The sequence below is a fragment of the Mus pahari genome, chromosome 1 (assembly GCF_900095145.1).
Source record: "Mus pahari chromosome 1, PAHARI_EIJ_v1.1, whole genome shotgun sequence".
NCBI classification, from domain to species: Eukaryota; Metazoa; Chordata; class Mammalia; order Rodentia; family Muridae; genus Mus; species Mus pahari.
The window spans coordinates 157,080,473-157,090,523 of record NC_034590.1 but is presented as its reverse complement, the minus strand read 5'-3'; the positions used below and the strand labels follow the sequence as shown (position 1 = coordinate 157,090,523).

Sequence of the window (10,051 nt, the reverse complement as noted above, 5' to 3'; positions counted from 1 at the left end):
AGGTGAACCTTGAGAAGTCACCAAGGGTGGAAGATGACTCAGTCAGGTGGCCCCCATCCATCCGACCAAAACTACCTGCAGAGCTACGGTGCCATGAGCTGCAATCCTTGGGCCTGTAAAACAGATTACTCCCTCACCTCCAGGTCTGTATGGATCAAAACAGCAGGGAACAGAATTTGTTAGGAGAGTCACCTATGGGCTCAGCAAGTCTACTCTGAGGAGGGCTCAGACTGTCTCCTTGGAACCAGTTCTCTAGATTGCTCAGCACTTGAGGGCTGAAATGGACTCCCCTGACCAGTTCTCTAGATTGTTCAGCACTCAGGGCTGAGATGGACTCCCCTGACCTTATATATTTTACTCCGCGATTGCATTTGCAAAGTGGGGAAAGATGGGATAGAGAAAAGGGGGAGGCAGGCCGGAACCGGATGTGGACTGACAAGGACTTGCTTGCCTCTCTTTAGCCTACAAAGACTTCCTGGGGCCACCTCAAACCCCTAGTTCTACCCCGAAGGCACAGAGGATCTTATAGAGGAGACTGTGGAGGAAGGCAGCGCTGGGTGGTACATCCACGGAGCCACCTGGTCTTCAAAGGTACCTGGCTGGGAAATCTCTGCCAGGTTGTGCCCACAGTAACAAAACAGTGGCTCAGGGTTCCCAGAAGCCCTATGGGGAAAGCAATGGGGTGAGGGGGCTTGAAAAGGCTTACAGAAGTCTCTACCTTTTCTCACCAGCACCTCCTCTCTTCCAAGTGACACAAGACACCAGGTACCTGCTCAAGGAAAACCTGGAACTCAGAAGGGGAAAGGCTAGGCAGCTTGGGTCCGTGTCCTCAATGTTGTTGAACGTAGTTATTTTTGCCCCTGCTAATTGCTCAGAAGCAGTGGCTGTGGGTCCTTCAGAGACCCCTGAGCTCCTACCACATAGACGCCTCAAAGTTCCTCTCAAGCTTTATAGACTAGTGCAGTTGGATGGGGACCAACAGGAGCAAGGCTGAAGGTGATAATGGGGTGGCAAGGGGCATTTCTCCCTCCTAGAGCCTCTTTGGAGACTGTGAGACAGGAAACCAGCGGGGTTGAGTTTTTCCAAAGGTGAAGGCACCGGGTTCCAGCGGCGCCCAAGGGGACGCTCAGCACCGGGGCCCAGTTCACTATATGTTAGCTGCCGCTCCCAGGAGGAGCGCGTGCGACCGAAGCACACATTAGGCAACCCAGAGACCTTCGAGGAGGCCAGAGATAAGCAGACCCCGACCCTAAGCAGATCAACAGTCCTGCAGGATTCAAGCGTACGGGACCCCTCCAAACGTGTTGTCCCAGACGCCCCCCAATCCCCGGACGATCCCGCCCCCGGAACGCTGGAAGAGACATGCAAGGGTAGTGGGAGGCGCTCACATCAGCCGCCCCCGCCCCTCCCGCGGGTCCCTAGACCCCTCCCCTGGGCCAGACCCCCCAATCCCTGCTCTGCCCGCCGCCCCGCCTCCGGCCGCCCCGCCCCCGCCCCGGGCGGCGACCCGGCCCCAGCGCCCAGCCGGGGGTGCGGGCTCCGGCCGCCCGCCCCGCGCTCCCCCCTCGCGGCCGGTGCGGCGCCCCCCGCCCCTGCCCTCCCCCTCCCTTCCCACCTCCCCACCCACCCCACAGGCCCGTTACCCTCCCGCCTGCTCCGGCTCCTGAGCAGCCAGCGGCCACCGGCTCCGGCAGCGGCGCAGAGGGGTTCGGCGCGCGCGGCGAGCACGACATTCCACGGGACCCGCCGAGCCGCGTCGGCATAGCCTCTAGCCTCCCGCACCCCGACCTTCCTCAGCCTCCGCACCTTCGGCTTGTCCCCCCGCGGCCTCCAGTGGGACGGCGTGACCCCGCTCGGGCTCTCGGTGCTCCCGGGGCCGCGCGCCATGGGCAGCCCCCGCTCCGCGCTGAGCTGCCTGTGAGTACCGCGGTCGCCCCCGCGTCCCCGTCGGCCAGCGCCCGCCGAGCCCTCTCCGCTCACCCCGCGCCTCTCTCCTGCCCGCTTTTGTCTCCCACAGGCTGTTGCACTTGCTGGTTCTCTGCCTCCAAGCCCAGGTAAGGAGCGCTGCGCAGAAGCGGGGGCCGGGCGCGGGGGACCCAGCTGACACTCTCGGGCAGGGACACGAGGACCGACCCTTCGGCCAGCGCAGCAGGGCTGGAAAGAACTTTACAAATCCAGCCCCAAACTACCCCGAGGAGGGATCTAAGGAACAGAGAGACAGTGTCCTGCCAAAAGTCACACAGCGAGTGAGTGGAGAGACTAGAACCCAAGGGTCTTGAGCCCAGCGACTCTCAAAGGCGCGCTGGCCAGTTCGGGTGGATGGGAAGGCTACCTGTAGCCACACCTGGCCTCCTAGGAAGGCGGGAGCCGGAGTCAGCGGGTGTTCCTTGTCAAGGGTAGTTGGGATGTAGTTGCAGCGAATATCCTCGCCGCTGCTCTCTGGGGAGACCTGTGGCCGGTTTGGGCCAACGATCGTGTTAACCTAGGCACTTTGCATTCTCAACATTTGCTCCGTAAATTTGTCTTTATAAATGTCACGGGTCGGGTAGCGTTGCCTCGCTACTTAAAAGCACCCTGCTCCTCTAGGAAGGCCCGGGCGGGGGGCCTGCGCTGGGCAGGGAGCCCACTTCCCTGCTCCGAGCTGGCCGGGAGCCCCAGGGTGTTTCCCAACAGGTGGGTCCAGACTCTCCCTCATCCCGGGTTCATCCATCCATCCATCCTGGGCTGGGTCTGCGCGACTTCCCCGAGGGGGTTGGTGGCCTGAGCCGGCATGTTGTGGGGATGCCCCCAGTCCCCGCTGACTGCCTGGCGCGGCGGGAGGGGGGGTACAAGGGCAATGGGGACCAACTCGGGGCCCCTGGGCGGAGTAGCGTTATAATGGCGTGCTGTGTTATTTTTCAATTTCCTAAAGGTAACTGTTCAGTCCTCACCTAATTTTACACAGCATGTGAGGGAGCAGAGCCTGGTGACGGATCAGCTCAGCCGCCGCCTCATCCGGACCTACCAGCTCTACAGCCGCACCAGCGGGAAGCACGTGCAGGTCCTGGCCAACAAGCGCATCAACGCCATGGCAGAAGACGGAGACCCCTTCGGTAAGGCGCATTCTCGGACCCTGGAGAGGAGAGGTAGCTTGGACCTTGCCGCTCCTTGCCAGCCCCAGCTGCATCAGCCAGAAAGGCCTGAGGGCTCTCCACCTGAGAAGGGAAGGAGTTAAGGCGAAAGGTGCCTTGGGGTCAGCTGGAGAGAATAGTGGGGAAGGGACCCTGGGGAGGACGCGGCCAACAGGCGTCCTCTCTTTCCTGCTCCGCAAATGAATGAATTCGGGAGTCTCCCTTACAACCCCCCCCCCCTTCACACACCTCTTCCAGGCTGCAGGTGGAGGCAGAGGGTTCAGAGGAGAGGCCCAGATTTAAGGGGAGTTCTTGAAAGAGGATATGTCGTCAGGGCCCACAAAAGGAGAGTGGGGAAAAAGAAAGTAGAGAATTCCTCCAGTTCACCCAGTTTGAAAAAGGGAGATAACTGCTAAACTGATCAGAAGGGTCGATTGCACAGGGAGGCTCGGCCTGCAAGTTAGACTCTCAGCTCTACTGTGGATACCCCAGGGGGCTGAGTCTGCTGGCGGCTCCCCGTAGGGCTGCTGAGTACAGGGAGCTACTGGGGCAGGGGCTGAGAACTGATTGATTTCTAAAACATTCAATATTCTTGTCTTGAAATGGGGCCAATTTCCAGACTCCTGGATGTACCACAAGGAAGCCAAACCCTCAGGGTGGCTGGTGTTGTTTTAGAGAGTGGAATATTGTAAGTTTAAAAACCTTTAAATAATGACCAACTTAAACAGGCATGAAAGGAGAAAGGAAGGCTCTATTAAAATGTAATAAAAAGGTGAGGCATTTTTAAGAGCTAAGAAGAAAAATGGAGAATGATATAAAACAGAAAAAGAACCAGGCTTTTTCTTTTTCAGATGTAGAGTTTGAAAGGAGTTGCAAGTCTGTAAATGTTAAAAAAAAAGAGAGAGAGAGACTCAAGATTGTTCTCTAGGAATCTCTGGAGAGACCCCCGCGTCTGGCAGAGCGATTAAAACTCTTCTTACTTTCACCTTTTTTAACATTTCCTGAATACTTTCTCCTCTTCTCGAGCCAGTTTGGGGGATCGAGTATGTCTCGCTGCATTTTTTCAGCATCGACGTAGCTGACTTCCCTTCAAAGCTAGAGGAGGAGACATAATTTTCCTGGGATAAATCTGTCACTGGGGTGGAAGAATAGGTTCGAAAATGTTAAGCTTTCCAAAAGCCTGCTTGGGAAAGACCCTGTAAACTACACGGGCCAGGCTCCCCTGATCGATCCGAGGAGACCGGAGGGTGGGGGGTGGGGGCAGCCTGCCTGGTGGCCAAGCTCCCCCACTGTGCTGGCAGAGCCAGCCTTCAGACCCTTTGTCCCTCCAAATTGGCTGCTTGCTGCCCTTCTCGGCTTCCCAACAAGAAAAAGGAAAGAATGCCGGGCTCCTCCAGAGTTTACTCTACTGGAGCAAATGGCCTAGCATCCTTGGGTTTTGGGGTGGGAAGGAGAAACCAGGCCGCCAGTGATGGTCTTCAGGCATTAGCCGGGTCAGATGCCCACTTCCTTTCAGACCCAGAGGAGGCTTTCAGGATTCCTTGGTCTCTGCCTGAAGGGCAGAAATTTGAGTATAGGGCTCCAAAAACTCCACAAAAGAGGCATTAAGGCATATAGACTGAAGAGAGCAGAGGAGAGGTTCCAATCCCTGTGTTAGGACCCAAGAATGGGCAGAGGGTCCTATAAGCCCCCTCTAGCCGGACATCCTTCCGTGGCCACGAAGCAATTGCTTCTTGCTCTACAAAGCCGGCATGAGAGGAATGGACAGTTTGTCTGGAGAGGCGATCAGGAGAAGAGGTGAACAGTTGTACCTCCCAGCTGACTCGGGGACAGGCTTCAGCTTCTGGATCCCACTTTTGTGTCTCAGTGAAATAGACAGTCAGAGGCGAGGCAGTGAGGACTTCACTGGTGGCCCCGGTGCCCCCTTACCCGTGGTATTGGTTATCTATAGAGAGAGCCACATGTCAAGTTAGAATTGCTTTCTCTAGGAGGAAAAGGTCTGGGCTTTGTAGTGGGGCAGGCAGAAGATTCAGTCTTTTCTGCCCTGTCATCTAATTCAGCGCTCCCTCTCTTCTTGGGAACAGCCTCTTAGAGAGCAATTATATAAAGAGGTGATCAGGACCAGCTTCTGAGGGCACAGCCCAAGCTTATATACCAAAAAGCTCTGAAAGCTTTGGCTAGTGACTGAGAAACCCTTCTACAAGGGAGGTGAAGGAGAGACGACGACGAGTTGTTAGTCTGCATGGTGGAGCTGGACTCTGACGATTGGGAAGCAGAAAGAGAGGGATCAGAGTCTGGTTCCAGAAAAGGCCCGTGTGGAGTCAGCTCGTAGGGAGAAACACCCTCTTCCTCCTCTTCTCTGATTCTCTTGTTTTAAATTGCATATGTGGTGTGCGTGTGCACTAGTGCAGGTGCCCACAGAGGGTGTTTGACTCCCTGGAAATGGAGTTTCAGGCAGTTGTGAGCCACCCTATGCAGGTCCTGAAAACTGAACTCTGGTCCTCTCTACAGGAGTAGTATGCTGAGCCATCTCTCCAACCCTGCTCTCTCACTTCTTGCAGAACAGGGCTGCCTGAAGGGTGAAGGATGGCCCAGGCCGGTAATTAGAACTGACTGGGAAGGAGCAGAACAGGGTGTTTTTACCTTTAGCTTCATGATAGGAGGTCACCACTGTTCCCGGATGTCCTTAATGGTCTGTGGAGTAGGAGCTCACGATGTTCTAAGTTGGAAGGCTATTCAAAGATCTCTCCAATAGCTATGGAATCTACACAGCTTAAATTTTACTTGGCACCTCGACCTTAAACAAAAACCATAAGCTCCTGGCATGAAAAAGAACGGAGACTTGATGCATCCAAACATTTCTCTGAAACTTATCTCATAAACTGTTATTTGTCTCAGACTCTTTGTAAGCCCAGAGGTGGAGTCTCGGGTCCTGAAAAGAGAGTCCATCTTTCTTAGGGCTATCCAACACATCCGCAAATGAGCTGGGCTGGAGCCTGTGTTTTCTGTTCCTTCCCCCTGGAGCAACTGTTCCAGGGATAGGACACATCCCTGAACCCACTGAGGTAAAGCTGTAGAGCAAAGAGCCCACAGATGTACTGACTGTCCATCCCATAACTTCCCTGACAGCAAAGCTCATTGTGGAGACGGATACTTTTGGAAGTAGAGTCCGAGTTCGCGGAGCGGAGACAGGTCTCTACATCTGCATGAACAAGAAGGGGAAGCTAATTGCCAAGGTGAGCTCCAGGAGGGAAGTGGGCCTTGAGAGGTGGCATGGACTGCCTGGGCCTCTCTTGTATACTTTAATCCCAAGAAGGTGGGTGGAGAGGCACGGCACCTTGGTTACCACAGGGTTTGCCCAATGATTAGACGGAGGAGTAAGAGAGAAAGAACCAGAGAGAGAAAAACCTATGAAGATGAAGGCTAGGGAAGGGGTTGGGGGTGGTGATGGCAAATTCCATATATCTTTTTAACAAATCGCCAAATTGCTTTGCTATTATGTCCAATTACATGGTACCAGCATTTGGAATGTTCAGTAAGCCGCAGGCCCAGCCCCTCGGCCTAGCTCTGAAATGGCCCCATTAGTCACGGCTACTCTCCAGTCTCGAGCTCCTCACTCCTAGGCTTTGGGGCTTGGGCCTCAGAGTGCCTTCTAGGCTTCCCCTCCCCCGCATAAGGTGTCTGTCCTGGGGACTGATCCTGAGTCCAGAGATGCTGTAGGGTTGGGGGTGGGGGTGGGGGGGCAGGTGGAGAAACTCCCGCAGCCCAGGCCAGACTGGTGGGCAGTAGGCCAGAACAGGCAGGCTTTGGGCCCCTCTGCCTCGGGCCCAGCCCCTCCGTGGAGAGCCATGTGTCACTGCTGCCCAGGAGGACAGGAAGTTGCCGGGTGGGCTGTGTGGGTTGTGAGGGATTAGAGAGCGGGTGCCCGGGTAGGGGGTGGGGCCGGGCTCAGGCTCCCCTCGCCATCTGCTGGGGTGCCCACCTGCTGTCTGGGGCCGCTGGCCCTCTGCCTCACAAGGAGGGAGGCTCCGGCACACCTCGTCGGCCCCCCCTCACCCCTACCCCCCCAACTACCTGCAGAGCAACGGCAAAGGCAAGGACTGCGTGTTCACAGAGATCGTGCTGGAGAACAACTACACGGCGCTGCAGAACGCCAAGTACGAGGGCTGGTACATGGCCTTTACCCGCAAGGGCCGGCCCCGCAAGGGCTCCAAGACGCGCCAGCATCAGCGCGAGGTGCACTTCATGAAGCGCCTGCCGCGGGGCCACCACACCACCGAGCAGAGCCTGCGCTTCGAGTTCCTCAACTACCCGCCCTTCACGCGCAGCCTGCGCGGCAGCCAGAGGACTTGGGCCCCGGAGCCCCGATAGGCGCTCGCCCAGCTCCTCCCCGCCCGGCCCGGCCGCGGAATCCAGCGAGAGCCCGGCGGCACAGCGAAGGGGAGGGGCTGGGGAGCTGTCTTCTAGTTGTGCATATTGTTTGCTGTTGGGTTTTTTTTGTTTGTTTGTTTGTTTTGTTTTTGTTTTTTAAACAAAAGAGAGGCTCTATTTTTGTATTCCACGGACTGTGGTGTCTGTCTTCTTAGCTCTCAGGAAAACCCACTGGTGACCTAAGACTGGGTTCCTTTGGGGCTCCCTGGGGTGGAGGGCCCTCTAGTCTGGCAGCCGTTCTCCTGAAGTCCCAGGATTGGCAGGGCACCTGGCCAGGCCAACCAGGGCCACTCTGTACCTCAGGGGTAGAGAGAGAAAGAAAGAGAGAGAAAGAAAAAACAAAAAGATTAGGCCTAGGTCAGTCCTTAGATGCTGCTGTCAGTGAAGGTGGTTGTGTACTAGTTACTATTAAATGACTGAAACACGCTTATTTAACTTGCATATTAGAAATGTGTGCTGGAGGTTGAGTCCTGCCAGGAGTAGCCCCTTCCCACGGTGCTGTCCCAACTGCAGGTCCAAGGGCACACTCCATCCAAGGACCTGCTTGCCAGCTTTCTCCTTTATTCCAATGAAAGGGTTTTGTGGGGAAGATGGCTAGGCGGACAGAAAGATTCTGAGCTGGCCTTGGATCTCAGATGGGGACCACCTTGTTCTGCTAACACTTCCCAAGCCCAGGGCCAGAATGAAGAACACACTGGAGCCGAGCCCTCTGTGGGTGACAGGTTGGGATCTCTTTTGGCTCTATAGCTCTCATCTGGATGGGCAACAGGACAGAGGCCATAGGACTGATTAGAGTCTGTAGAATCTGACTTCCAAAACTGAAGGGCAGTTGCCCGGGGTCCAAGGGGTTGGGGGTGGGGAGCACTGTCTAGGCTGAGTCAACTCTGCCAAGGCTGTGGACAGAAAGTACCAAGCTCACGTGCTCCTGAAAAACTGAAGGCACTATTGTCCTTGAAGAGTCCAACCTGGGGGACCTGGGCCTTCAGGAGAAAGAGCTAGGCCTATATAGGCAAGAGCAGAAGAGAGGTTTCTGGGATGAACACCACACCATACCAAAGAAGACTCAGAAGCAGTGTTCCTGTGCCCAGAGCTGGCCCACTCTTTACCGCAGGTCTTCCACCCTGGCTGCTCTTGTAGCCCAGCTACTAGGACAATCTGGAAACTTCTTCCTTGTAGGCCTTTTTGGCACCTCACTTGGCATGGGTTGGGGCAGCCAAAGGCTTCCTAGCCATGAGGGCATTCCAGAGTTGTTCTAGCCCAAGTCCCAGGCTCAGCCTTTCCAGGTTGATCACAATTACCAAGGCTCAGTGGAAAGCCTGAAGCAAGAGGCTGGGGACCCTCAGGCCCTGTCTACTCATCCCAGGGCCTCTGGGTAGAGTGTGGTTCTTCAGGTGCTGGGACTGGGGCAGGGGAGGAGGTCTGGGGAAGGGGCTTCAGCTAGCTGTCTTCCAGATCCCCCAGTACCCGGTGCCTTGTCCTCCGTTCCCCTCCCCCTTTAATTAATTCTGGGTGAGCAGCCTGGCTTTATTGTGCGAGGAGCTGGGGTCTCACTGTGGGAAAAGTCACACCTTCTGAGCAGCTTCTGATGCCCATGCAAATGAAGAGACCGTCCAGGAAACGCTTTCATCTGCACGGTCGCCTGTCCAGCCCCCAGCCCAGTAATTACCCACATGTCATTTGTTTGAGAGCAATTCCTGGGGAAAGCCACAGGGAGGGAGGGAGTCTGGGGGGGTGTGTGATGGAATGTCAGGCTCTTCGCCTGTGATCCTGGCTACAAAGTGAGGCCTGGCTGGGCCAAGGGTGGTCAGTGGCTGGGAGCATCCGAGTCTTCAGAGGTACCTGGTGGAATCTGGGTATGGGTATGGTCACATCTAGGTAGGAGAAGTGAGCAGGAGAGGTCAGACCTGCCTTCTACAGAGATGCCCTACAGGGCAGAGGCCAGAGAGGTGGGCAGGAGGGTGAGAATCTGCCTGAGGCTTTGGGAAGGAGCATCGAGTAGGCCTCCGGGCCAGGGACCCATAGGAGCCGAGCAGAGAGCAGTAGGGCTGGAGCACCCAGCAATTTGTTTATCTTTGAGTTGCTGCCTCCACAGAGCCCTCACTAATGGGGTTTTACAGCCCACTCAAGCTGCAACTGGCCAAGAATCAATCATTACCGTACTTAGTGGTTTGATAGTTAACAGCCTGAACTGAAGCCAAACTGGTTGTTAACTGTGATAACAACTGATTTCAAGGGGTTATTGCCGGCCCAATATGCTTAGCCATTTATTTGGGGGAAAACAAGCAGGGAGCTGTGGCAAGATCCAGAAAAGGGAGGAGGACTGGACTTCTGCTCAGCCAAAAGGCCGACCACTCTGTCCCTGGGTCAGCTAGACAAGCTGACTCCGGCTCTCTCCCTTCTGTCCTTACCAAGTCCTGCTCGGATTCTTCTTTCCCACTTGTCCATTTTTCTTTAAAATGGCGTCTGGTGGAGCCTGGACTGGCATCAGCTTCATTGTGTGGCCTCCAAAC

At 55.8% G+C, this 10,051-nt stretch overlaps 1 protein-coding gene across 5 annotated transcripts; it reads left to right on the top strand.

Moving 5' to 3' along the window:
* The first annotated feature begins 1,669 nt into the window (after positions 1-1,669).
* Positions 1,670-7,671, top strand: Fgf8 (fibroblast growth factor 8). Of its 5 annotated transcripts, none has more exons than XM_021204988.2 (6): positions 1,670-1,917; positions 2,018-2,054; positions 2,587-2,673; positions 2,912-3,092; positions 6,240-6,346; positions 7,191-7,671. In XM_021204988.2, the coding sequence occupies exons 1-6, from the start codon at positions 1,886-1,888 to the stop codon at positions 7,479-7,481; spliced, it is 735 nt and encodes a 244-aa protein (XP_021060647.1). In that variant the 5' UTR covers positions 1,670-1,885; the 3' UTR covers positions 7,482-7,671. The 5 variants fall into 5 exon arrangements, with proteins under 5 accessions (XP_021060647.1, XP_021060656.1, XP_021060673.1 ...); XM_021204997.2 differs by having other exon boundaries at positions 2,945-3,092; positions 7,191-7,650; XM_021205014.2 differs by lacking the exon at positions 2,587-2,673 and having other exon boundaries at positions 2,945-3,092.
* The last annotated feature ends 2,380 nt before the right edge of the window (positions 7,672-10,051 follow it).